The sequence below is a fragment of the Callospermophilus lateralis genome, chromosome 3 (assembly GCF_048772815.1).
Source record: "Callospermophilus lateralis isolate mCalLat2 chromosome 3, mCalLat2.hap1, whole genome shotgun sequence".
Classification (NCBI taxonomy): Eukaryota; Metazoa; Chordata; class Mammalia; order Rodentia; family Sciuridae; genus Callospermophilus; species Callospermophilus lateralis.
In genome coordinates this window covers 86,812,226-86,840,161 of record NC_135307.1, presented here as the reverse complement: position 1 = coordinate 86,840,161, position 27,936 = coordinate 86,812,226, and the positions used below count along the sequence as shown (strand labels likewise).

The 27,936-nt window shown below is 38.3% G+C and overlaps 2 protein-coding genes across 9 annotated transcripts in view; one reads left to right on the top strand and one right to left on the bottom strand.

The window, feature by feature from the left end:
• Positions 1-295: 295 nt before the first annotated feature.
• On the top strand, positions 296-3,548 carry Srp14 (signal recognition particle 14). Its single transcript, XM_076850549.2, has 5 exons — positions 296-369; positions 523-595; positions 1,103-1,215; positions 2,488-2,520; positions 3,170-3,548. The coding sequence occupies exons 1-5, from the start codon at positions 346-348 to the stop codon at positions 3,257-3,259; spliced, it is 333 nt and encodes a 110-aa protein (XP_076706664.1). The 5' UTR covers positions 296-345; the 3' UTR covers positions 3,260-3,548.
• Positions 3,549-3,834: 286 nt separating this feature from the next.
• Eif2ak4 (eukaryotic translation initiation factor 2 alpha kinase 4) overlaps positions 3,835-27,936 on the bottom strand; it is a 102,910-nt gene continuing 78,808 nt past the window's right edge. For 5 of the 8 annotated variants that reach the window (XM_076850542.2, XM_076850543.2, XM_076850544.2 and 2 more), the window contains 13 exons: positions 27,686-27,751; positions 23,902-24,072; positions 22,884-23,018; positions 20,306-20,413; positions 19,180-19,308; positions 17,184-17,270; positions 12,637-12,749; positions 9,335-9,387; positions 8,142-8,239; positions 6,836-6,904; positions 6,290-6,334; positions 4,901-5,019; positions 3,835-4,355 (listed from right to left, as the gene is read on the bottom strand). In XM_076850542.2, the coding sequence (XP_076706657.2) occupies positions 4,298-4,355; positions 4,901-5,019; positions 6,290-6,334; positions 6,836-6,904; positions 8,142-8,239; positions 9,335-9,387; positions 12,637-12,749; positions 17,184-17,270; positions 19,180-19,308; positions 20,306-20,413; positions 22,884-23,018; positions 23,902-24,072; positions 27,686-27,751 (1,251 nt within the window). In that variant the 3' untranslated portion in view covers positions 3,835-4,297. Of the gene's footprint in view, positions 4,356-4,900; positions 5,020-6,289; positions 6,335-6,835; positions 6,905-8,141; positions 8,240-9,334; positions 9,388-12,636; positions 12,750-16,424; positions 16,536-17,183; positions 17,271-19,179; positions 19,309-20,305; positions 20,414-22,883; positions 23,019-23,901; positions 24,073-27,685; positions 27,752-27,936 lie in introns of those variants that run through there. The other 3 variants (XM_076850546.2, XM_076850547.2, XR_013090762.2) reach the window with 3 other exon arrangements.

Below are 27,936 nucleotides of genomic sequence, written 5' to 3'. Positions count from 1 at the left end.
GTTCAACCCCCAGTCCCCCCCAAAAAAAACCAAAAAACGAGGAAACTGAGGCAATGAACTGTTTCGTAACTTTCCCAACATACAGCTGAATATACACATTACACGTTTCTATTAATCTTTCTGTGGTTCACTTCCTCACACTAACAAGGTGGGAGGATTTCTGACCTGAGTCTCCGGGAACAGTGGGGTACGTCCTCCTACTCAGGCGACAGGTGGGCGGGGCACCGGCAGGGATTGGTGGGAGAGACTCGAGGCCATACAGCGGAAGTCCCGCCCTGCGTAGGAAAACTTCCGGTTCCAACTGCTCAGTGCTTATGTTGACCGGAAGCGTCCGGTAGCGCTGCGATGGTGCTCCTGGAGAGCGAGCAGGTATAGCCAGGCGTGGCCGGCCCTGGGACTGATGAAGGTTCGGGTTTTAGCTCCAGACCTCTGTGTCGCCTTGAGGGAGGGACAGGGACTTAGTTGACGCGGCGGTACGAGGATTTGAGGCTGCCTAATGGGGCCGGGCTTCTTATGTTCCAGTTCCTGACGGAGCTCACCAGGCTCTTCCAGAAGTGTCGGTTGTCGGGCAGCGTGTACATCACCTTGAAGAAGTGTAAGCAGCCACCTCGGCGGGGACGAAGGAAGCTGGGAGAGGGAACCCTGGAAGCCGAGCTGTGCCCGGCCTGGGTCCTAGTGTCTGGGAGGCACCAGAGTCCCCTGCCTTCCTCCACCCTGCACTGGGCACATTCAGGGACTTGGGCCCCGGGATATTGGGAATTGCGGTTGGTGCCCCCTCTTCCACTCAGTGTTTGTGACCAAGGTCCGTCCCGGCTACAGTGGGCCCCAAGTATGTCAGAGGTCATCGTTTTGTCAGGGATACCAAACCCAACCGCGACTAGTGAGGTTTAATATTCCAATGTAACGGCGTTTCTGTTGTGGAAGTTGTAGTTGTCTCCAAGATTTGGCCAAACCCTTGATAGCAGATGATGTGGTTAAACAGAACTGGAGCGGTGACAGTGGATTAAGTCACCTATTTAGATCCCTTCTTTCCTATTTTAACCTTTGTCTACCTATCAGCAACATATATGGCTGTGTTCACTAGGATGTATTTTTTGTGCAGATGATGGTCGAACTAAACCCACACCGAGGAAGGGTTCTGTGGAGGGCGTTGAGCCCTCAGACAACAAGTGTCTGTTGAGAGCAACGGATGGGAAAAAGAAGATCAGCACAGTGGTGAGCTGGATTCTTAACGCTAAATTTTGGAGTTTAGAACGGAGGATGGATCATATCTGAACCAGGCTTTTAATTTTTTTTCTTTTTTAGGTAAAAGGTAGCAAATGTGTAGCTCCCAGACTATTTTGGGATGCGGACTTTCCTTTACCACATTAATAGTAGAAATATCAGTAAAATTAAAATGGAGGTAGAGGTCAAACACTTGTTAAACTAAACTTTTTGTGGAAAAAACATATTGGTAATGCTGGAAGGAGTGCTTGGCATACTTATTTCCTTATCTCCTTACTGTGTTGGGCCTTCAATAATTTCTTGGTATCATGATTGTTTTACTTTTGAAAAGTATTTTTAGTTGTAGATGGACACAGTAACTTTATTTATTTTTATGTGGTGCTGAGGATTGAACCTAATGCCTCTGTGTGACAGACAAGCACTCCACCACTGAGCTACAACTTTTTTAGCTGATTATTCCTTTGTCTTTGTGGTTGACGTAACATAGTTATATGTTAGACTTGGTACATGAGAGAGTATACATTTAGTTAAGAGCTCTATTTAGCCCTATTTTCTAGATTATTCTAGTCTTTCTTTTCCTGGTAGAGGTTAAGTATAGCAAAGCAAAAGACTCTGGATTCTTGAGTGAAAACTGTATTCTGCTGGAGCAGATCCAGACTCCGCCTCGAATCACATTAAAATAGGTTATTCATGAGAACATAGAAATAATTAGTTTATAATTCTCCCTTTATAAGTTATCTTGAGTAGACCTTTGTAGTAAAGCCAGCTTATGTGGTCTTTGGAATATCAAAAAATAGGAAAACCTGAGAATCTTTTAAGGTAATATTTCTCTTGCAGTAGTTTGCATTGTGCTTAAATTGGTCTGAATAAATGGAAAGCAGAAGATGAGGAGGGAGTAGTTTTTGTGTATGTTACACAAAACATTAATACTGAGAAGTCACTTGACATCTCAGAACCCAGGGAGAAAACTTAGGGTCATCTCTGTAAGGGATTTCAAGAGAGATAAAAAAATAGAACTTCTGTAGAAGATCACTTCTGCCTATCCCTTCTGGTGTAGTTCTCATGTATAAAAAAGGCAGAGCTACTTTGCTTGTTCCTGAGGCAGAGGGAAGTTAGGTAGAAAAATAGCCTTTAGTGCAACATCAGAAGTTGGGAAGAACTTAGAATGTCATCTTCATGAATATTTTGAGATATTATCTGTGGTGGATCAGAGGATACTGAATGGATAAATAGGGGGTGACATCTTTTTTCCTTTTCTTCCAGGTGAGCTCCAAAGAAGTGAATAAATTTCAGATGGTGAGTTCCTAGTGTTGCCCATGTCCCCCTTCTCATGGCAAGAGAGCATAATGGTGAACACTTGAGTTAAGATTGATATTTGGGGAGCTGGGCATGTGGTGCATACCCGTAATCCCAGCTACTTGGGAGGCTGAGGCAGGAGGATCCCAAGTTTGACACCAACTTAGCTAGACCCTGTTTTAAAAATAAAATGGAAGAGAGTGCTAGGGATGTACCTCAGGGGTAAAACACTCACAAGTGCAAGGCCCTAGGTTCCATTCCCACTACTGGGGTGGGGGAGTGGTTGATATTGGGTTCATTGCTGTCCTGTGATGTTTTACCAGTATTTTTCAGGTAAAAGGTGATAAGCTATGAATTTCAACACTGATATATTTCTCCTTTCTGGTTTTTCATCTAGATTTTGTTGTCTTAACTTCAGATATACTCTGTAGTATAGTTGAACAAGAAGTTGCTTGGCTTTTCCCCTTTTTGCTTAAATATAAAGTAAAAAAGGTGCAGCTCACTGTGGGAGAGTGTTTTAAAAGGTACTATATTCTCTATTAGGTAGGCTTTCTTATTTTGGCTACCCTAAGTCTATTGTGGAAGTAGGGCAGCTCTCCACCAGTTGGTACCTCCTCCTGTTAATAAGGTCAGGCTGTGTGTTTTTCAGGCTTATTCAAACCTATTGAGAGCTAACATGGATGGGCTGAAGAAGAGAGACAAAAAGAGCAAGAGTAAGAAGAGCAAAGCAGCACAGTGAAGAGCACTGAGTTCCCTGCTTTTACCAAACCACTGAATTACATATTTCCATTTTGTTTATAGTTTTGTTCATAAATCTAGGTTTCTGGTTCCCCCATTAAATGTTTTCATGTGATATTAGGGTTATTTTGGAGAGAAGAAAGGTTGCAGTGTTTACAAAGTATTTGTGGTAAGAAAGTAGTTTATTTCAGATTTATGATGTATGGTTATAAATTCCTAAATTAGTTTTAAAAAGTCTCTGTAGTCATCCCTGTGAAGAGCATTGTATCATTAAACACCTGTTATCAGCACTGTGCTTATGTGATCCTTCCCCCCCATCCCCCACGCCTTTTTTTTTTGTGTGTGTGTGTGTGTGTGTGTGTGTGTGTGTGTGTGTATTGCTGGGGATTGAATCCAGGGCCTCACACATGCTATGTAAGCACTCTTGAGTTACATCCCCTCATCCCCCCTCCCCCATTTTAATAGTCTGGCAATAACTAATTCTGGATGATGTGATTACTGAATGTTTTAGCCCTATTTTCTAGATTATTCTAATTGAAACCTGACAATTATAAAAGTTGTATCATCTCATGGACATTCTTTCCACCAGGTTGTGTAAGTTTATCATCATAATTTATTAAGTTTGGAAGAGTTCTCATAGCCAAATGAAAATCTGCTTAACCACGTTAGGAAAAACATATTACAAAATCATTAAAAATAAAGATTCTAAGGTAATGATTTCTGGTGTCTTTGTGCCTTTTAGGACATTTTCATGTGCTTAGTCATTAGGATCAAGGGAAGAACAAGGATACTTTCTAATGTTCTATTTCCATAAAACCTTCAGTGTTAACAGATTTGCAATTAAAAAAGCTACACATATGACAAAGCATTTATTTTACCCCAAAAGATAAATTTATAATATATTACACATGAAAAACTGACAAAGCTAAGTAGGGCATTTTCTTAGAATTTAAAGTCAATTTAAAATGACAGTGAATGTACAACATTCCATTATTCCAGTATAAGCCCCTGTCTGAACAATGTAATGAGTTCTTCAGGGTTAAAATAAGATTCTATAGTAGTCATCTCTGTAGCTATATAGAAACAGCACAGATACCCTGCAAAAGAAGGGAAAAGGCAGATTATAATGACAGTTTAGTGAGTGAAGAACAAAAACAACAGTTAAATACTTTTAGGAGATACGAAGGTAGCTTTACTTAATTAAAAACAAGAATGGAAGGCTAGTCACTAAAAAATTATGTAAGTTTTACAGAAGCTGTGACTGCAGTAAAAGGCTCTACACAAGGAGATCCCCATTTACCTCACAGCCTCCTTGTTGCCCTTTAAGTGGAATGAGAACATGAATGACATTCTGATATAAGGGTATAAAGTTATATTTTATTTCATTTAAACACTTATAGAAGTAATCTGGGTGAACAAAATGATAATTGGGATAGCTACTCCCAGCTCTGCTGTGTTTTATTATCGACAAGATATGACTTGTGATTCATAGTCTCAGGAAGATTCATTGGTTGCCAGCTGCAGTTCTAAAAGCTTGTCTTTAGCCTTCAAATCTCAATAAGAATAAAATACGTCACTCTAAAAGCTCTTCCTGAATTTTAACCCTGTGAATGAAATCTGCTATGCCCAAGTGATAACTTACTTTTTTTCAACTTTGATGTTATAAATTTCGTCACAGACTAATTTGAGGTACCTTTGCTTTGGCAGGCGTGACAGCAGCTGCTTTACAGTTGTGTTAAATGCCTGTTCATCAGCATCCCACTGGGGAAAAAACAGATAAGACTTAACAGGGCAGAAGGTTTATTACTTGGGTTCTTCTGGGTCGGTACTGAAATGCCATTGTTCAAGTATACCAGAAGAATGTATTGTAGAACCAGCTGTGAGACTGCTGGGGTTCTTCCTTTCAAGCATCAATTTTTTTTTTTTTCCAGAATTGTTAGTGATTTTTTTTTAAAAAAATATTTTTAGTTGTAGATGGACACAATATTTTTTTATATGGTGCTGAGAATCAAACCTAGTGCCTCACATGCTAGGCAAGCGCTCTACCACAGCCACAACCCCAGCCCTCCCTTTTTTTAAAAACAAGACTATAGGTACTATGTAGAGTCTAGATGCCACAGCCCTGATGTGCTAATATCCTGCCCCAGGGTGCTGTGACTTTAGATCAATTAATTCTGCCTACTGTTTACTTTGTATAAAATGGAGCTATTGTCTTTTATGTGTGTCCATCTGACTGGATGATAAATCAGTAAATTGCCAGTAGAGGGGTATATGTAGTATATACTTGTGAGAGCAACAGAAAATGTAATAGATAATAATTTTGGGGCAAAGTTTTTAATTTAACCTGTGACTAAACAATGGGTAGACATATTCTTTGATATGTTGCAAAAATCATTTGTAGCTTTCATTAAGTATTCTTACTAGTAACTATTCAAAAATGTTAAAGTTCTTAATTAGACTATTTGATAATAAATGTATAACCTATATAACAAAAGGGATCTAAATTAATTTTAATTTTTACAAAAGGATCTTTTGTATAGTTCTAGTCTACAAATGACCTTCCCTAGCTGGAGTTTGACAGACAGCATAGTAGTATAATTGTCAAGAACAGATTCTGCCAGGAATGTTGGCACACATCTGTAATCTCAGCTGCTTGGGAGGCTGAAGCAGGAGGATTATGAGTTCAAAGCTAGCCTCAGCAAGTTAGCAAGACCCTATCTCTAAATAAAATATAAAAAAGGCCTGGGGGATGTGGCTCAGTGGTTAAGCACCCCTGGATTCAATCCCTAGTACCAAACAAAAAACAACATCAAAAACTCCCATGATTCTCCTAGTCTGCCTGAGTCTAAATCCTGGCTATGCTACGTATTAGCTGGGTGACCCTGATTTAGGAATACATATAACATATGAAAGGGCCAATGTTATTAAATTCCTGGTGTTGCCAGTAGTTTCTGTTACTAAGAAAATTTAATTCTGTTTTTAATTTTCTTTTGGTAAATCAACACAATGTAGAACAGTTTGTATTGCTTACCTCTAATGATAAAAACTGTAAGATTGTTTCTTTGGGTAGATCCACCTGTTAATTCACAGAAATGAACATCATATATCAGAACACATTGACTCAGGACTTCAGTGTCACTCTGGATGGACAGTATGAACAGGGCCGGCAAAGTGTGAAATGCCTCTGTACTTTATAAAGTAGACTTGATGATCTGTGTGGTGATCTCAGTATTGGTGAACTAACAAGCTGTGGAAACTATACCCCCTATATGCCATAATTCAAAGCTTTGTTGACACTGCTACTTGTACTTAGTAAAGCAAAGCCCTGAAACAAAACTGATTTTGGTTTTCACTGCTTTCCTTCCTCCGTCTTTCAGAGGAAGAAAGGAGAGAGAAAAACAAACCTTCAATTTTCTCTCCAGTATTTTATATGTTTAGATTAAATGTGGTTCACATCAGTAACAATAAGGTCTACATCCAGATATTCATGACACTGAGCAAAAAAGCCCTGAAGTCTGATGTCACACTTTGACATTATGGACAGAGGCCATCTTCAAAATATTCAAAAAGAACTTACAGCCAAAATTTCAATTTCACTGCTTTTCTGATGTAAATTGGCAAGAGTAGTTTGAAGTCGGGTTTGTACCTAGTAGGAAGAAAATGTGATTCAGAACATGTTAAACCAAGCCATCTTATTTCCTATTCCAGAAAACATGACAAGGTGACAAATCAAGGCCTATAAAAGCTTCCAGTGTGGGGCTGGGATTGTGGCTCAGTGGTAAAGTACTTGACTAGCACATGTGAGGACCTGGGTTCAATCCTCAGCACCACATAAAAATAAAGATATTGTGTCCAACTACAACTAAAATATAAATATAAAAAAAAAAAGTTTCCAGTGTGTAAAGATTTGCTTTTACTCTCCCTCAGAAAGAAGGTGTGTCTAGTCATTTTGATCACAAGGAAAATAAATTTTCTAACTTCTTTATATTACTTATTTCTTTTTAATTTTGAAATGATGCCAAATAAAGACTCAGAATAATGAAATAGTACACGTGTAGGCAGAGAGATTTTAGGATTAAGCTAAAGGGGAAAGGGGAAGGTAATAGCAATAAGAACATGGAACTCAAAAAAAATGGGTCTCCACCCATAAACAATCAGAAGAACTTAAAAATGAGGTATTTGATTTTTTCTACTTCAGTCCTATTTTTTTTTTGGTGGTGGTGCTGGGGATCGAGCCCAGGGCCTCATGCATACTAGGCAAGCACTTTCCCACTGGGCTATACACCTAGTCCTTAATTTCATTTCTACATAATGGATGCTTTCCTAACATATGTCCATGGCACACTCTAAGACTCATATTCAATATATTTAGCTTGGCATTTTACTACTTAATTTCTTCTATTCTCTAACTATATTGTGCATATGCTTGCTTCCAAGGTTATAAGCTCTTTGATGACTGGGGCCTTGTAGTATCTTATATTTTACATAGCCATTAGCTTAGCATTAGGCATACAGCACACACCAAAACCATGTAAGGAATGAGAAACCTGCTTCAAGTCATATTATTGACCACTATTGCTTTGTTATTTGGATTAAAAACAAACTGCCATAAGAGGCAGATTAGAAAAGTTCTGTTTAGATGTGATCATTCTGACAACAGTTGCTTCTTTCAGTGTACACTGACATCTCTTTGGAGGATAGATGGGGTTGAATTCTGGCATCAGAGATGTTTTGTGTTGGTGAAATCTTGAGAAGCCATCAGGTCAGGGAAGTGGGTAGAAAGATACTTCCAAGAAATTCTTGTGTTTCTTATTTTCATTTCCTGCTTGCTTTCTTCTCTGATGCTCACATTAGAAAGCCAAGGAAACCTTGACCAGATGTACCTGAGTTTCATACCGCCTCCTTGTGCTGGCTGACAGCTTCTCAGGGGCTATCACACTCACAATGGGAACAACTGTTGCTCCATGGATTTCGAACAAACCTGAGACAAGAGAGTTTCAGAATTTATGGTATTATCTACCCAGTTTCTAAAACACCACAGAAATGATGACAGTTTATTTGTAGCTTTCTTTTTGTGATTCTAAGGGCTAGGTCATGTCTAGGCTTTGTATTTTATCTGTGCTACTAGCTACACTTAACCTAGGAAGAGCCTAGAACCACAACAACCCAGTTTGATTGCTCTCTTATTGGGTGGAGATATACCAAAGCACTGGGAGGCAACATGAGTCCCCCAAACTTCATGAACCTCAGAAAATAAAACTCTTGTATTATTACTACTTCTTTTTTACTTTTATTTTTTGTGGTGCTGGGAATTGAACCCAGGGCCTCACACATTCTAGGCAAGTATTCTATTACCAAGATATATCTCCAATTTTTTTTTTTTTTTTTGAGACAAGGTCTTGCTAAGGCTGGCCTCAAACTTGTAATCTTCCTGCCTCGGTCTCCTGAGTACCTGGCATTACAGGTATGTACCACCACACCCAGTCCAGTACTTCTTTCAATTCCTCAAAGTATTGGAATGTAATGGTGACATAAAGTTAATCCTAACAGAAATAAAAAGAAAGACCTGATTCTGTTAAAAGCCAAATATGCCTTCCTGTGGGCTTAACCAGAATGTTTCTTTTTCAGTTTTTTTCAGAAGGGTTGTTAGAGGTGATGAGACTAAAGGCATAATCTCTTTGTTGGATTTCATGGAAACCAAAAATGTACATAACGACTATCTCCAAGGAATTTCAAAATATTTTTCTCAAATCCTCTGCTTGAGGGAAATTTTCAAGAAAATGATCCACATTTAATCTATACAATAAACCCAGTCTAAGAAAGATTAAACTACGTGTAAAAATAAGACAGTAAGACAAAGATACAGCGGATCAGAAGAATCACTTAACCAATTTTATCTTTTTCTAGAATATGGGTTTCAAAGCACAGATAGGAATTCCATGTGGTACAATTTGTTGTATATGTGTTACTTTAAAAAGATATTTCCAGTGTCACAAAGAATTAGCTACAGTCATAAGTGCTTTGAGCAAACATAAACACAAGCAATATTATGTTCAATTGTAATTAGTAATTATACCTGAAGCATTAGACCCCTTCAGATTTTGCACTGCAAGATTATCGGAAGCTTCTCTAAAAACAAGCAAACAAAAACAATTAGGAAAACAGTCAATAAGACAGAAGCAACATAGAAAACTCACAGTGAGCTATACATATAGTAAGCCACTTTTTCTACTGACTATAAAAACACATGCCTATTGGTTATTAGTGGGAAGAAAAATAAAAACAACAAAAAATTGCACTTAGTTATGCTTTTGGTCAAGAGCAAGTTAAAAAAAATTACAAAGGATGTCATTTCAAGTTAACAAATGCCTAAAGAAAACATTCTGATTTATTCAGCTGGGTTTGAAATCCTGGCTCCAAACAAACAGCTCATTTCAATGAAACAACATGGGTGTTCTTTCCGCTTCCCTCATAATACAAGGAAACATTAGCAACAGCATGCTCTTGTCTTCATGTGGCAAGCAGCCTTGGCGACCACCCACAGGAGAACATTTGGTAAATAAGGATATTCTTTTAAAACCTGTAAATGAATGTTCTTTCAAATGCTGTGAATTAATTTAAAGCTTTTGTGAGACACAATAGCACTTTATGTTGGGAAAACCAGGGAAAAAATTGTAGGGAAAAAAGATTTTGAAACTTTCTCTGTTAAAACAGAATCTCATCCAACTTTTTAAGTGTCTTAATAGTGTTCACCTGTCCTCACTGTTATGTAGTTGTTGTGTTTTTTTTTTTTTTTTTTTGGTTTTGGGGACTGAATCTAGGACCTTGAGCATGCTAAGCACATCTCTACAGACAAGTTACACCCCCATTAGTTAGCCACTTTTTGCTTTTGCTTTTAAAACTCTGTCTGATTTGGATTATAATTTTAATATCTGGTGACTTTAAGAATATTACATTGTCTCAGAAAAGCCAGTGAATTTATCAAAGTTGGTTCGCATGGGAAGAGGTGGTGCTACAGGAGGAAGAACAAAGGAAGGAGTGTTTTTTTTTTTCTTATAAGCCAGGATTTCTCTATCTTGGTACTATTGACATTTTGGGCCAGATAATTCTTTATTGGAGGGGGGAGGTCAGTCTTGTGTACTGTAGGATGTTTTAGCAGCATCCTTGGCTTCTAATAGATACCAGCTACACACTCCTATTGTGACAAACAAAAACGTCTCCAAACATCGCCAGATGTTCCCTGGGGACAAGACTGCTACTGACTAAGAATCACTAATATAAAGAAAAAGAAAAAAAATTGAGTATTTTCTGATTACAAGATTATGTGTGTTATAAATAACAAAGAAATTTAAGACTCGCTATAATCCCACTAACCCAAAAGAATTACAGTTAAATATTTAGTACATTTCCCCAGACACTATTCTATATATAGATTGCATATTTTGGTTAAAACAAAAGTTGGATTATACTAGCCATCCTACTTGTGGACATCTTTCTAAGTCAATAAACTCAGCTTTATTAGAATCACCATTTTAAAAGGCGGTACAGTATTTTGTTGTGTTTTCAAAATTCAAACAATCTTCTACTAATGTATATTTTGATATTATTATTATTATTATTACTACTCTGGGGATCAAATCCAGGGCCTTGCCCATGTCAGGCAAATGCTACATTTCCAGCTTTCATATTTTGATATGAAAATTCTCAATGAGAAATTCTCAAAGTATAGTCCAGGGATCCTTGGAGGTCCCTGAGATGTTTTCAGGGGTCTGAAAGATCAAAATGATTTTCACAATAATCCCAAGATGTTAGTTGTCCTTTTGCTTCATCCTCCCATAATATCCATAATATCCACATGATGTGTGGATAATACAACAGACTGCAGAAGCAGATATGAGAATGGTCTCTTCCAGTAAAGCTTTAACGAGATAACAGGAAATGTACAAGAAGGTCTTAAAGAAATTTGTCTAAAAAATGCCACTTTTTGTACTAAATGTGTTTTGTTTTAAAAACGTTGCTCTTATAGAGTGAGCTATTTTTCATTAAAAATATGTTATTTAGGTTAGCATGTAATGGGGTTACTATTGTTATTTAAAGCAGAATAAATACATATTTTTAAATGTTTAAATTTTAATTTCTAACAAAATATTGATAGATAAAATCCATGTAAACAGAAGTTCTCTGTGGTTCTCAAATAATTTTTAAGGATATAAAGAAGGCTCTGAGATCAAGAAGTTTGAGAACTGCTATTATAAAAGATATCTTGATACATATCTTTTTTTTTTTTTTTTTTGGTGGTGTATGATTTGATGAGTTTACAACAAATGCAATTACGCTCTACGAACAGTTCCATCAACCTAAATATTTCCTTATGTGGTTCCCCTCCTCTCTTGCTCCCTGGCAACCACTGACTTTTGTCCCTAGAATTCTACCTTTTCCAAAATGTCAACAGATATCTTTATTCATGCCCTGATGAAAAAAGTTTTACTATAAATTCCTGAATTGCTGAGTCAATTTAAAATTATTTTATAGTTTTAATGCTTTTAATCTTTGCCAAATTTGTATACAGATGGCTGAACCAATTTCTCTCTCATCATGAGGATATGACATTTTTTCCCAGAACACATTATATCTTTCAAATAACATGAATAAAATACTACTGAAATTCATGATTAACAGACTGAATAAGATAATGACAGACAGATTTTGGCTTCTTAGGCCGTTTAAAATGAAAAGAAAACCAATTCTTGGAAATATCATTGCTATGGTTAGATTCATGTGCTGGAAGCTTGGTCCCCAATGTGGCAACATTGAGAGGTGAAGGAAGCTTTAAGAAATAAGGACTAGTGGAAAATAATTAGATCCTGGAGGCACAGTCTCCAAAGAGGCTAACTGGTCTTATAGAGTGAGCTGGTTCTCACAAGAGTGGGTTGTGGTAAAGTAATCCCACCCCATATGCTTGTCTTCTTTCACGTATAGCCATTTCCTTTTTCCTCATCTCTCCTTTGTTGTGATGTAGCCAAGAGGGCTCTAACCAGAGGTTCTATGAATAGATTGCCCAATCTTGGATTTTTAGCTTCCCAAACCATGAGCTAAACAAACCTCTTTTCTTTAAAAAGTACCCAGCCTCAGGTACTTTATAAAAACCAAACAGAACAAAATAGACTAAAATGGTTATGATAAACAAATGTTGAAAGCAAGATATGACCTTATCTAGGTTATAATTAAATTGCTGATTGAATTATTCAGAAGCAACAGAAAACCTGGTTCATTTAAAGAAATTTCCCTAAAGGATCAAATTAACTTTTAAAATAAATTTACCTAGGTTCTATACAGGTAATTGTAGTCAGGCTTCTGGGCTTTTGTTTACTAAGTTACCTGATATTTTTTTCATCACTGACTTTAGTTCTCAGTTTCTGCACAACATGGTCCACAAGATCGAACTCCAGCACACGCTTCTCTGTTTGCCTTTCCTTTTCAAAAGACTTAACCTAAAAAGAATGAGACAGATCTATCATTTGGAGGTTTTCAAGCCAAAAGGGTGGCTCTGAGAGACTATTAAATGAACAGTTAGTTTCTTAACCAGCAGTGATTTTGTTCCCTGGGGGACATTTGGCAGTTTGGAGTCATTTTTGAATGTAACAATGGTGGGGCTGCTTCTGGCATCTTCAAATAGAACATTAGCCAGGAATGTTGTTAAACAATGCATAGGGCAGTCCTCCATAACAAATAATTATCTGTCCCAAATCATTAGAAATGTTGCTGATGAGAACTTTGATCTGGTTTGAACTAGTTCATAATAGATGACAGAATTAAAAAAAACAAACCAAATGCGTGTGTGTGTGTGTGTGTGTGTGTGTGTGTGTGTAAAAGGCCATGATGAACGAGCTCTCATTTAATTGAATTCATTTACATTTTCTTCCCTTTTAAACATCCTCAATGAGTCACCAAGTTTTCTCATATCTCAGAACTGCCTATAATTCCTCCCTCTCCTATATAAACCCAAATTCTACCATCCCATTTATGGTACCTGCTTTTTTTTTTTTTTTAAGAGAGAGAGAGAGAGGGAGAGAATTTTAATATCTATTTTTTAGTTTTCGGCGTACACAACATCTTTGTTTGTATATGGTGCTGAGGATCGAACCTGGGCCGCACACATGCTGGGCAAGCGCTCTACTGCTTGAGCCACATCCCCAGCCCCATGGTACCTGCTTTTAAACCTTCACTCTTATGGCCAGCATCCAACCTTGGCCTAGGTTAGCCTGACACTCTTTTTTTTTTTTTAAATTGATTTTTAAAAAAATTTTGACAGCGGAATGCATTACAATTCTTATTACACACATACAGCACAACTTTTCATATCTCTGGTTGTATATAAAGTATGTTGACACCAATTCGTGTCTTCGTACATGTACTTTGGATAATGATGTCCATCATATTCCACTATACTTGCTAATCCCATGCCCCTTCCCTTTCCCTCCCATCCCTCCGCACCATCTAGAATTCATCTGTTCCTCCCATGACACTCTTCTTACTGCCTTCCCTGTCTCACAGTATTTCCTTAGTTACTCCATTCCATGCTACACATCCCTGCAGATTAATTTCTCTCAAATACAACTCTGATGTCCCCTTTTGTCCAAAAATTCACTGGCTCCCTCTTGGTTGCTAAATAAAATTCCATCTCTCTGGTTGGGCATTTGGGTTGTCCATGATCTAGCTATAACCATTATTCTGCTGAAGTACCATTTTGTACAATACTTCTACTTCACCCAAAATATATTACTCAGGTTAGATTAGAATTATTCTCGCCTACCTGTTCTGATCTTTGAGACAACCAACTGAGAAAAACTACCATGACTTTTGCTATTCCCTCTGCTTAAAGGCTCTCTATCTATATCCTAACCATTCCCGAGGGTCTGGCATAATACCACCACCACCCTGAAGACTTCCCAGCTGCCTCTAATGTGGTTTCCCAGGTCTCAGAGAACTTTATCCATAGGACTTTGATGGCGTTCAGCATTTTCTAGCTCATAATTATGCACAAATGTCTTATGTTCCCTACTGGATGATAAAATATACTTGACAGCAACGCCTGAGGCTTAAATATTTCTGTATCCTCTCTGGTTCTAAATTTAATTCCATCCACACTGTGAATGTCTAAAACACATTTGCTGAATGGACATGTGAAGGGATGTCTTGCTTCTCAAATATGAAGATGCTACTGACCTACCATTAATAGACAGAAGCAAGATTCAGAAGAGCTTGACAGGCTGGGATGATGTATTGAAATAAGATCACATTTAACAAAGATAAATAAATTCCTGTGATTAAAACTCTTGTTATAAAAGGCCAGCCAGACATGGTGATAACTGTGGAAAGGCCAGTGGGTTTTACTGATGATAATTTTAGTATGAATCAAAAGAAGCACAAGATTGCTAAGCGTTAGTTTATTCATAGGCTATGTTAGGACAAGTATGGTATCTGGATTGTGGGAGGTCAGAGACCCTTCCCATTTAATAGGAACATGTTTAAAGCACTCTAGAATTCCAGTGTCACATTTAAAGACAGATGCTGACAAAATAAAATGAGTCTAGGGGAGGTTAACTACGAGGGTCAAAGATTAGAAACTGTGCCATGAGGAATAGTTTAAGTAACTGGGATATCTAAATCAGAAAAGAGGACACTATAAGTGACATGGTAGCTGTCCCCTAAAATTTATTTCAGAGAAAGAGGAAGAATTTGACTTGTTATTTGACTATGCTAGAGGGCAGAAGCAGAACTAGTGAGTGTGAATATAAAAAAATGTGTGGGATCTAAGTGAAATTTATAGCACTAAATGCTTACATTTAGAAAACAAAAGGAAAACCAGTTCAAAGCCAGCCTCAGCAAATTAGCAAAGCCCTAAGCAATTTAGCAAGACCCTGTTTCTCAATAAAATACAAAAAAGTGCTGGGGATGTGGCTCAGTGCTCCTGGGTTCAATCCCTAGTACCAAAAAAAAAAAGCAAAGAAAAGGGTCTAAAAGCAGTGACTTAAGCCAGTAGCTGGCACTGGCAAACTTTTTCTTTTCTCTTCAGATACTTTTTTTTCTTTTTACAAACAAAGAATATAAAAAGGACTTCTAGTTCATGGGTCATAAAAAATAGGATATGAAATTTGACAACATATTAATGAATAAACAAATGATTAAAAACAAAAACAAAAGGATGTGAGCTGGATTTGGTCCAGGTTGTTGTTTGTTAAGCCCTGATCTAAAGTTCCATATGAAGAAACTAGAAAGAGAATAAATCCAAACTCAGCAGCAGAAGAAAATTATTAATAAGAATGCTCTAGGGTTAGGGTTATGGCTCAAGTGGTACAGTGCTTGGCTAGCATGCATGAGGCACTGGGTTCGATCCTCAGCACCACATGAAAAAATAAAAAAAATAAAGATATTGTGTCCACCTAAAACTAAAAAATAAATATTAAAAAAAAAAATAAGAGTGCTCTAGAGTGTCCTAAGCATGTTCCTACTAAACGGGAAAGGTCTGTGACCTCCTACAATCCAGTGGAGTGGAGATAGTAAAATAGAAAACAAATGAAAGAGTAGACAAACAACACCAAAAGTTGGTTCTCTGAAAAGACAAAATTAATTAATTTACCTCTAGCTACATTTATCAGAAAGAAAAGAGTGAAGACACAAATTACAGATATCAGGAATGAAGGAAGGGACATCATCACAGATCCTAGAGATAGTGAAATAATAATAATGATAATAATAATAATAAAGAAACATCTGAAAGATGAAATGGAAAAATTCTGGGAAAGATACAAACTGCCAAAGCTCATTCTTAAAACAAAGAGGCACCTGAATAGTTCCACATTTAGGCCCTTGTGGCTTTATGGGTAAATTCTACCAAATATTTGAGGGTGCAATTCTAAGAATGATTGTACAGAAAACCTATAGAAACAAAAGAACACAGCCCAATTCATTTTGAGGCCAACTTTACACTACTCTCCAAACCAGACACCACCACAATAAGAAAAACAGGAACAATAATGAAAAAAGTTGATGATCTTTTTTTGGTACCAGGAATTGAACTTGGGGGGCCCTCAACCACTGAGCCACATTCCCAGCCCTATGTCATATTTTATTTAGCAACAGGGTCTCACTGAGTTGCTTAGCACCTTGCTGTTGCTGAGGCTGGCTTTGAACTTGTGATCCTCCTTCTTCAGCCTCCAGAGCTGCTGGGATCACAGGCTGTGCCACTGTCTCAGGCAAAAGTTGATTTTTTTCCCCTTTACAAATAAGAAATAGGAGCTTGGTTGTAGTTCAGTAGAGCACTTGCTTAGCATGTGTGAGGCACTAGTTTCAATTCTCAGCAACAAATAAAATAAATAAGTTAATTAAATAAAGTTATAAAAAAAGAAATATTTTTTTATTGTTGTGTGGTGTTATATTTATGAATATATTTTTTAATATTTTATTTTATTTTTTTAGGTGGACACAATGTGTTTATTTTATATTATGTGGTGCTAAGAATTGAACCCAGTGCCTCCGGCATGCTAGGCGAGCATGCTACCACTTGAGCCACATCCCCAGCCCAATTTATGAATATTTTTAGTTATATAAAAAAGTTAAATTGGTTAGGAAGCAGCCAGAAGATATGCCAATCAGCAGGTATTGGCTCTATTTATTATTGTTATTATTATTATTATTTTAAAATGGAGAAAGAGAATAAGGGGAGAAGTAGAAATGTGCTCAGCATGATTCCCTCTTCCTTATTTTATACATTTTTTTTTTTTTTTTTTTCAAGAAGAAGCCCAGCAACTCAAAGGGAGAGAGCTGCACTAATGGATTTCCACCCCATATAAGGCAGGCTACAGTGGCAAGGCCAGTGCTCCACAAGGAAAATGTAGTTTGGGAAATTTTCCTGCAGTCTTTACCTTGACATGGCTTCCTTCTTTATCCGAGACAAGGGCCACATAGGTGATTTCATGGTGTCTGCAGTACTCTTGTAATTCCTCTTGGGACTGAAACAAATAGACACAGTGTACTGAATAAACACAGATCACCTGGAACCACTTCAAGTAATTAAGGAGAATGAAAATATCGGTCTTCAATTGTATTCCAAAGCAATTAATAAATATGCTGATTTCAGGGGATATAAATATTAAGCAAGAAAAGAAAAGGATAAAGAATTTCTTGCTTTCCCTATTTTCCTGATTATTTTAAGGGGTCCTGAACAATCAATGTGGCAAGCATAGTAAGAGGTTTTCAATAGCTTCAAGTCTTTTTTTTATTTTTGTGGAGCTGGGGATTGAACCTGGAGCCTTGCACATTACTAGGCAAGTGCTCTACCACTGAGCTACATCCTTAGCCCTTCAAGAACTTCCAGTCTTAATGGAAGGTGCCAAGAATAATACAATGTGTGTACAAATAAGCACACATAGTGAAAAAGCTTTGAGGAAAGCAAAAGAACCAAAAGGAATGCTGAAAGGTGAAAAGCAAAACTAAGCACAAAGCAAGCCAGAGAAGCCTGTGGGGGATGCCACTGTGCAGGACTGAAGTCACTGGTCATGGGTTTATATTTCACTGTAAGATACATTTCTCTAACAATCTCAGGTGAAGAGGATGTTGCTGTCAAATGATTAAAAACTGATGGTCAGCACTCTTCTGATATAATTAAAATACAGAATACATAAAATGGACAGCAGCAGTTGTAGAAGCCTCTTGGTAGGTGATATGAATGGAACAGGAGGGTGGCAGGTTGGTGTCCCTGTTCATCACCAAGCCCTGGGGCACCTTTAGCGTGGGTGACTATGCACTGAAGATCACTCTGGATGATCTCCTGGGAGCACACCCCTTTTGTGATCTGTTTGTGACAGCACGGATGCTATTTATCTAGAGCCCCCCGAAGTGTGCCACTTTTATCACCTTTGCACCCAAGGCAGGTGTCAGATCTTATGCTGGCAGTGAGGCTGAGGATACAAAGTCATAGGTACATTAAACCCAGAATGCCTTCTGAAGTATGGTACATTGGCCAGGGGTGGAGGCGCATGCCTTTAATCTCAGCTTCTCAGGAGGCTAAGACAGGAGGATCACAACTTGGAGGCTAGCCTGGGCAATTTAGAAAAACCCTGTCTCAAAATAAAAAATAAAAAGGGCTGGGGATGTAGCTCAAGGGTAAAGCATCCCTGGTTCAGTCCCTAGCAAGACTGGAAAAAAAAAAAAAAAAAAAAAGAAGGGGGAAAAAATGAAAAAGTAAAAGGTAGGCTAGCATATGGTCCTGCAAAGGTATCTATATCCTAACCCCTAGAACCTGTGAGTGACTACCCTGGTTTATCTTGGTGGGCCCAGGGTAATCACAAAGGTCCTCATAAGAGGCAGGCAGGCATAACAGAGTTAGAGAAGATGTAAGGTAGAAGCCTGGATTAAAGAGGAAAGAAGATGCTACACTGCTGAGTATAAAGGTGAAGAAAAGGGTCACAAGGCAAGGACTGCAGGAGGCCTCTTCAGAGCTCGAACCTGGAGGATGAGATTCTTCCTGGAGCCTCCAGAAGGATTGAGTTCTCCCAACACCTGGATTTTTTTTTTTTTTTTTAGTGTTTTTTAGTTATAGATGGACACAATATCTTTATTTTTATGTGGTGCTGATGATCGAACCTAGTGCCTCATGTGTGAGAGGCAATCACCACTGAGTACATCCCCAGCCCCAACACCTGGATTTTAACCCAGTGAAAATGATTTGAGACTTCTGACTTCCAGAAACATGTTGTTTTAAGTCATTAAGTTTGTTATTGCAGCAATCACACTAATAGAGGAAGCAACTCCAACCACAGGGATAAGCAGAGTTGGACAGAGTCTAAGAAACAGAGGATGATCTGTCATCCAAGCTGTAACTCTCTGCACTTCACTCATAGGTGCTTTCTGTCCCATTACCTGTGACCAGTCGTACAGGATTTCTGCTGTGATTCCTGCTGACCAGAGTTTCTGGGTTAAGTTGATAGCCCTGGACGTGGACATCTGGCCGACACTTACAACCAGGAGGTCACAGGAGCTTATTGTAACCTGGAGAAGAAATAGTGGTTACACTTAAAGAATGACACTGCAGATGTGGGACAAACAATATGAGAGAAGGTGGCACTCATGGGTAAGAAGGCATTCTTAGAATCTTGTACAACAACGAGGAAGGCTTTGCTTAAAAATGACATTGGGAAAAATAAGACACAGTAAAAAAAACTTTCATATTCCTTTTTTAAGATAGAAATTATTTCAGCTACTATGGGCAAATAAAGAAACCATTCTTAACTTTGTAGGCAAAGAGGTTTCATAAGTGTTTGCTACAACTAGAACATCTCCCATTTACATATTGCATGACAGATGAGGAAAAATAAACATCTAAAGTCACCTTGCTGGAGCAGAAGACAAGGACTAAATTGCAAGGATTGCCTATCTATAGCCTTGTATCTATTATATGAAAGATCATTTCCCAAATCCTCAGCCTATAGCTGCTACACTGATGAGATACATATGTGATCTCTGTTCCTGGCATACCCTTCCTAAAATCCCTAGAATCTTCAAAGTACTTTTTCTATGCCAATGAGGTGACTGACATGGGCCTGGTCACTGAAAAGACCAATACAGGATAAAAGGGCTGGGACTTTCAATCATATCCTACAACTTCTGGGGAGGGAGGGGAAAGGAGCTGAAGGTTAAGTTGACTACTAATGACCAAGGATGTAATCAATCAAGCCTATGTATTGAAGCTCCACCAAAAACTCAAATGACAGGGTTCAGAGAACTTCTGAAAAGCTAAATCTGTGGCATTTTCTGGAGGGTTGCAGGCCCTGAGGAAATGACATTATCTGCAGTTAGGAGGAAGAGTAGACAGAAAGAACTGACTTGGAGGTCACCCAGAGGGAGTCTGCTGTTCAACACTGCTTCCTTGATGTGTGACAATACAACAGGAGAAAATAAGTTTATTTTTTCCCGTATCAATTACAAATAATGCTTTTAGGAATGAAAGATATTACAAAGTATGATAGAAAGCCAATCTGGGACTTACAGGTTCTTCCATGTTGAGGACAGCAGCAAATATCTTGTCTATTGCAATACTGACACCAACCGCAGTGGGAACTGGCCCCAGAGCCTGTGGACCTCTAAACTGTGGAATCTATGGAGAAACAAACAGTTCTGGTTATGAAATACAGAATAAACTGCGACTATCAGGAAAGCAATGATTAATGAGCAAGCTCTCTGTCAGCAACTTATCAAAGGATTCAATGAAGAGTGTGAATGTGTGTGTGTGTGTGTGTGTGTGTGTGTGTGTGTGTGTGTGTGTTTTAAGACAGAGAAGCAAGTTTAGGAAAATAACAAATATTAAATCTAGATCTGCATAGTTCAATATGGCAAATCTGAACTGACAGGTGCTATACATGTAAAATGCACACCAGCTGCAAAGACTTAGAGTAAATAAAGAACATAAAATAGCTTGTTGATAATTTTTGGAAGTTTGAGTAAATGTTGAAATGAAATTTTGGATACAACTAGGTTAAATAAAACATATCACTAAAATTTCACTTTTTATTTACTTATTGTTACTAGATAATCTAAAATTATATATGTAAGTTCCAAACCAAGACAGAGGAGATATACTTTTCCCTACTCTTCCTAAGTATAGCTAAAAATCCTGGATGCTACATATAAAACAAGGAGACTCTACAAGTGAAGAGAGGCAGGCTGTCTAGGGACTGCAGAATGCGAGGATGACAATAGTGAATTCTCAGGTTTGCTCTTTGCTTCATACCTCATGGATTAAGTACTGGAGAAACTGTCAACCCAGAAATGCCAAGAGGAACAAGAAAGGGGAAAGCTAGTAAGGCAGATAACTTTAGACAATAATTTCCCTGCTCCAGCTAAACATCATAAAAAAAAAAAAAAGCCCAGGCCCACTCCCACCAGTGAAGGCAGGGTGCAGAGTATAGTCACCCTTACCCTAGCAAGGTGGCTTCAGAGGAGTGCAAGCAGAGAGCTAGGATTTTCACATCTGCCTAGCAGTAATGCCCACCACCTTCCAACAACAATGCCAGTGGAGGCCAAGATCCCCAGGATACTGGATTTTACCCTCACCCAGGCAGCAAGAAAGTATCCCTCCCTACTGGGGTGGGGCCAGAGGAAGCTGAGTGGGAAGATGTGATTATCACTGGCCTCCTGCCAGTTCTCTCCCCCTACCATGGATAGGTGGAGGCTTGTGGGAAGCAGTAACATGGTGCCCCTTCCACCTGGAGGTGTAGATGGAGGCTGAGTGAGGAATCTGGCACTCCGTGTCCATACCACGTAGCATCAGAGATGGCCTGCTAAAGCATAAGATCCAAATAAGTTCCAGTCTCATAACATGAGACTGCAGATGTCCAGGACACATACATCCTACCAAGAACTGAGATATATAAAAGTAACAGAGAAATATTCAACACACACTAAAACCAAGATCACATACCTGTTGGAATTACATGGCAAAGATTTTAAAGCAACCAGCATAAAAATGCTGTAACATGTATCATGAACAGGCTTGAAAACAAAAATAAACAAAAATATGAATGCATCTCAGCAAATGAGAAGATAAAACAAAATCCTCACTGAATGGACCAAATAACAGACAAGAGGAAAGAAATGGTGACATTAAGTTAAAACAACTGAAGTCACTCAATCTGTAAAAGAGAGAACAGAGGCTGTGAAGTAAAATGTGCCAGAAGCCCAAAGTTAGAGATGATAAAGAGACAGAGTGGCTCTCTCTTTCTCTCCAAAGAATGCCTGAAAAATTCCCAGGGTTGGCAAAAGACAAACTTGAGGATTTAAGAAAGAAGCTAAGAACAGAGCAGTATAAATCTGAAGAAATTCATGCCAAGACATATTATAGTTTAATTTCAAACTCAAGACAAAAACAAAATCATGAAAGTATCAAGAGAGAAACATTTTTCCTAGAGGGTAAAAGTAATTCAAATTACAGAGGATTTCTCATCAGAAACCATAAACTTAAGGGAAATTTAAGAGAATTTTTTTCTCCTCTTAAATTTTAAAAATTGTGTTTGACAAAGCAAAAAGTTTAACATTGTTTGATGTGGATCTCAATGGCATAGAGCAAACACTGAGGGCAATTAGATCATAAATGAGGCACAGGTAAAGGGATGCAAAGGGAGGGAGGTTTTTGGCCTTGAGCTATACTGATAATGCAAGGAGATAGGTGATAGAACAGTTCTCTTGATTGTGGCAGTCCTTACAGGAATCTATACTTTTGATAAAATGGCACAGATGTACAGATACCTTGTACCAATGTCAATTTTCTGCTTCTGATATTTTATAGAAGTTAACAAAGGATTATAATAGCTAGAGGAAACTGGGTAAAGGTTCTTCAGACCTCTCTATACTACCTCTGCAACGTCCTGTGAGTTTCTAATTATTTTTTTAAAGTTTAAAAAATTACAAATGTGGTTCACATTATATTTGTATTTCTAGATGAATGATACAGAGATATTCAATTGTATTACTGGTTTAACTTTTTATGTAGGCTTATAAATATTCAAAATAATAAGCTCAGGAAGAAATAAAATTGAGCCAGAACTAATAAACACAGGGTGAGGCCTCACCAGCAGATCATATCTGCCACCAGCTGCAAGGATTTCAGGTACGGCTCTCTGCCTCCGTCTGATAAATGCCACAAACTGGAAGATGATTCCATTGTGCTGTTGTACCTTATAAACCAAGCCCAAGTTGATCAAGACCTAGAGTAAAATGCCATACAAATGTGTCAAGGACTGGAGATTTAGAATACAGAATACAACACTGAAAATGCTGTTTTCCATCAACAGCATCAGAATAATCCATTTAGCATAAAGAAAATACTGAGCAATTTCTCGCATGAAGTCTGTTTAACCGTAGCCTGCCACGCAAGAGAAAATATATTCTCTTCAAGAATAAACATCGCTGGCTGGGCTGTGGCTCAGTGGCAGAGTGCTTGCCTAGCATGAATGAGGCACTGAGTTCGATCCTCAGCTCCACATAAAAAATAAAAGAATAAAATAAAGGTATTGTGTCCATCTACAACAAAACAAAAAACCAAAAAAGAACAAACACCTCTCTGAGGATAACACAGTAAGAATTTCTATAGGAGGGCTTGGGGATGCAGCTCAGTATTAGATGACACGATGATATGAGGCTCTAGGTTTGAACCCCGGCACTGAAAAAAAAAAAAAAGAAGAAGAAGAAGAAAGAAGAAACTGCTGCATGGTAGGAATTGAGATGCTTGCAAAGAAATCCTAATTTAAGCCAAAATTATTTGTAGGTATCAAATGCTCCAAAACATAGAAAGTAGAGCTTTTCTGTTAAAATAAAACACTAGCATTAAGGAAATAAAAAACATTTCCCCCTTGAGCTATTTTTTTTTTTTTTTTGAGAGAGAGAGAGAGAGAGAGAGAATTTTTCAATATTTATTTTTTAGTTTTCGGCGGACACAACATCTTTGTTTGTATGTGGTGCTGAGGATCGAACCCGGGCCGCACACATGCCAGGTGAGCATGCTACCACTTGAGCCACATCCCCAGCCCCCACCTTGAGCTATTATTAATGCTACATATTTGTCCTGCTACTATCAAACAGTTGCCAAACCTGTAACTTTATGCCAAGTTTCTTCAACAGTCCAACAACCTCCTCTAGGTCTTTTAAGCCATACTTCACCAACTGGGCAACACCTGTTTTCTGTTTTATTAGTGAATTTATTGTTGGTGTTAAGTCTTGCAGTTCCCCCTTCTGCTCGATAAACTTGTAGAGTCGGCAGAGCTGGAAAGCAATAGGCAGAGTTAGCAGTCAATCCATGGCAGGGAAAAGACTCTTTGTTCATGTGCTCAGGGAGTTCGTACACTTCTAGGAAGGGGGATTTTGTGGTCAATGGTAATTTAAGCCTTTGCTGTAATCCAAAGGGTCATCCTTGTGTGATAGTAGAAGCAAATGTGACTCCATTTTGTTTTTGACTTCATCCTGTAAAACAACCATGCCAAGAAGGGTCATGACTGGGGCAAGATGTTCTTTTCCTTTTGCTATAGAAACCTTTAAGAATGCAGAACTACCTATTGGGGCATTGTTTCTGTAACTAGGGTAACGGGGCTCTGTTTCCGTAACTGGGGTGATTGGGCTGTGATTGGTTAGGCTTCCCACCACTTGACTGCACTCTCCTGCTTCTGTAACCTGGCTTGCTTGCATTGGCTAGATCCCCGAACATCCCTTTTGCGGTTTTTAGGCTTATAAGGAATGACCTTGCAATTGTTTGGGGCTGATCAGGGGAACAGCTTTATGTTCTGGTCAGTTGCCACTAGTGTGCTTCAATAAAGGCTTGATTTGATTATACATGAGTGGTCTGGCAGTCAGTTTATGAAACCCTGGGACGAAGCTTTAACTATAACACTTGCCCCCAACTATAAAGCACTTCACAGAAGTGCTTCAGACACATACATCTCACTTTACTAACATGCCCTTACAGTTGATAATGACCCCAGCAAAGCAGAGTCTGGCACTAGCAGAGCCTTTATTATACATCTTCAGCCAACATTGCTGCTCTTTACCTTTCTCATTCCCATGAATTCCCATTAGCACAGGCACACAAATGGAGAGACAAGAAGGCAGAGTCTGACTTGTTCTAATACTCAGAATGAGTCAGAAAGCTGCCTGTCTTCCTTTTGCTTGAATAATTCCTATTTGGTGCCTTGGGATGTCTTTTCCTGCAGGCAGCCTCTGGATCCTTCATTCCAGGATTCTTCTAGATGCATACTTTGACCAACTGGTTGCTTTCATTCTGTTTGTCTCACAGGAAGGCAGTGCTAGAAATGATCTAGCCTTGGGCCAACCACAGTCTCTGGCACACAGTAGAAGGAAGAGGAAGGAGCTATGGACATACAGCCAGAGAGAAAAATCCCAGGAGCTAAACTGGAAATTACTAAGAAACAAAATTATAGCTATTTTTCAGACTGTAGGTAGAATCCAGTTCATCTATAAATTGGCACATGAAAGCTAGAAGTTGAATGAAGACTCAGCTTAACATAATCAAATTAATCATAAATTACTTAAATATTTTAAAAATAAGTTAAAATCTTCTATATTTTTTATACTGTTTGCTATATTAATGTTTTAAATACAAAATCATAAGTCTTTGATTTATATATTTTTTTCCTATGGCTGGGGAAATAGCTCAGAGGAAGAACCTTGAGGCCTTAGATTTGATTCCTAATACTGCTAGAGGCATAAAAAAAAGACAGGAAAAAAATTTTTCTTCTTAATTAAAAAAAAGTGTCTCTTCAATACATTTTAATGTTAAATTACCCCATTAATGAACTACTAGAAGTCAATACCTCCAGATTTTGGTCTTCATCCAATCACAACTAACTCCATGTGACGCTGGACAAATCACATCTTTTTGGGGTTCAGGTATCTTATATGTAAAATAAGACTGGGCCAGATACTCAAAATTCTTTTGCAATATTTCTGTTTTCTTTCCTTTCCTTTCCTTTCCTTTCCTTTCCCTTCCTTCCTTCCTTCCTTCCTTCCTTCTTCCTTCCTTTTCTTTCTTTCTTTCTTTCTTTCTTTCTTTCTTTCTCTCTCTCTCTCTCTCTCTCTCTCTCTCTTTTTTTGGTACTAGGGCATGAACCACTGAGTCACATCCCTGGCCCTTTTAATTGAGACAGGGTCTTGCTAAGTTCCTTAGGGCCTCACTAAAGTTGCTGAGGCTGGCTTTGAACTTGTACAAGATCTTCCTGCCTCAGCCTTCCAAGCCGCTAGACCTATAGGCGTGTGCCAACATGCCTGGCTTTACTTCCCTTTCTAACATCCTCAGTGTTCCATTTTAAAATAAATAAATTAAGTACCCAATGCCTTTATTGATAACATTTTTTCTATTTTAAACTACTTAAATATACAACTTCTAATGCTTAGTATCATCAAATGATCATGGTTAGCAAAAAGAAAAGAAGCCAACATTTAGCAATCAATGCAGCTATCATATGCAAGTGTGTGATATTTGTGATCCTTTTTGTGTATGAATCAGTTAAGTGGATGGTCTCTTGATAAGATTCTTGGTACCATTTATTTATACCTGGGACTATTTCTACAAATAGAAGTGTGCTTTGTACATGTGCAGGGTACGTGTAGATACTGTTCTTCATACCTGAACAGTGAGCTGCTGGGTCAATTTGCATATCAATTTTATCTCTTCTAATATTAAATATTTAATGTTTAAGCCAGCTCAGTTTTCAGAACTCCTAGTGCTATGCATCTCATTTACCTTCTCTACCTGAAAGTGGGTTTATGTGTCCCCAGTGAAAGTCATTTTAAAGAAGTGAGAGCAGATAAATGCTACACACAATCCTTTGTGACATTTTAGAGGCCAGTATGAATTAAGAAGTTGTACTGAGGGGCTGGGGTTGTGGCTCCGCGGTACAGCGCTCGCCTAGCATGTGCAAGGCTCTGGGTCGATCCTTAGCACCACATAAAAATAAATAAATAAAATAAAGCTATTGAGTCCATGTACAACTAAAAAATAAATATTAAAAAAAAAAAAAAAGAAGTTATATTGAGGCTAGGGCCCTCTCCACTTACTCCTCTTGTGCTCCAGCACTCTGTCTACCACACAGTAGGTATCTAAAAGACTGCAGGGCTTTGCTGGGTGTATATACAATCATATTTTAGTCTATCCTACATGTGACAGATTAAACCACAGGATCATGTAATCAAGTGTTAACTCAGAGGCTAGAAGGCTTCTGGGAAGGTTAAAACTCTTCTTATGTAAATATTCAGGAAATGTACAAAAGTCTGCTGTCTTCTGCCATGTAGCTACTTGTTTACTGTGCCAAAGATCTGGGGTTAATCTGAGGCCTGTAGAGAGAACATGACCAATCTGTTTACCCCACAATATTTTCTTATTGCTGATGGAATTGAATATAAGATTTTAGGAGTAGGAAATTTTGAAAGCAAAAGCTGTAATTCAACTCTCAGGAGTTAGAAGACTGGGGTGGGGTGGAGGGCACCAGTATTTGCAGGGCTCCGTGACTCCTTCTGATCCCATGTGGTCCATTTCAGAAAAGGACAACTGGCACTACCTCTGCTCAGCAGGAGACTCTGGTAAGCACAGGCTGTGTGAGGGGTGAAGGGAAAGGATTTAGTGATCCAGAAGGAGCAGGATGATTACAGCACATCAAAAAGATGTGTAGAGAGACATTTTTGATCACAGTGTTAGTTTCTCTTTTCTAATCCCAGAGGTTGCTATGGTACCTAATACTCAAGGGAAAACTGTGTCTTTGAGGCAGCAGGAAGTACAGCTACCTCACTGCTACAAGAATTTGATGACATTTTCTTGCATCATAAAATTACAGAGAGAGCTGTAATAACACCATAAGAAAGTACTTACGCTATTAGATGACAAAGACAGATTACAAAATTTAGCTTCCACTTCTCTTCTTGTTAGCTTCTCTGTCTAAAGCAGAAGAGAAAGAGAACAATGAGAGTCACCTCACTGATCAAGACAGAATTTCCAGGCGAATTCTGACACTCATATCCTTCATTTTGGACAAACTATTCCTAAAAGTAAAGAATGCATTTAATTCTGTGAATAAAGAACTCTTCCCCCCAGTTTACATAAAACCCACACTATTTAAAAAT

Excerpts from the sequence above, each read along its gene's own strand:
- Srp14 (XM_076850549.2), top strand. The coding sequence starts at position 346 with ATGGTGCTCCTGGAGAGCGAGCAG. Across the intron at positions 596-1,102 it reads GTACATCACCTTGAAGAAGT|ATGATGGTCGAACTAAACCC; the intron begins GTAAGCAGCCAC and ends TTTTTTGTGCAG. Across the intron at positions 2,521-3,169 it reads AAGTGAATAAATTTCAGATG|GCTTATTCAAACCTATTGAG; the intron begins GTGAGTTCCTAG and ends TGTGTTTTTCAG.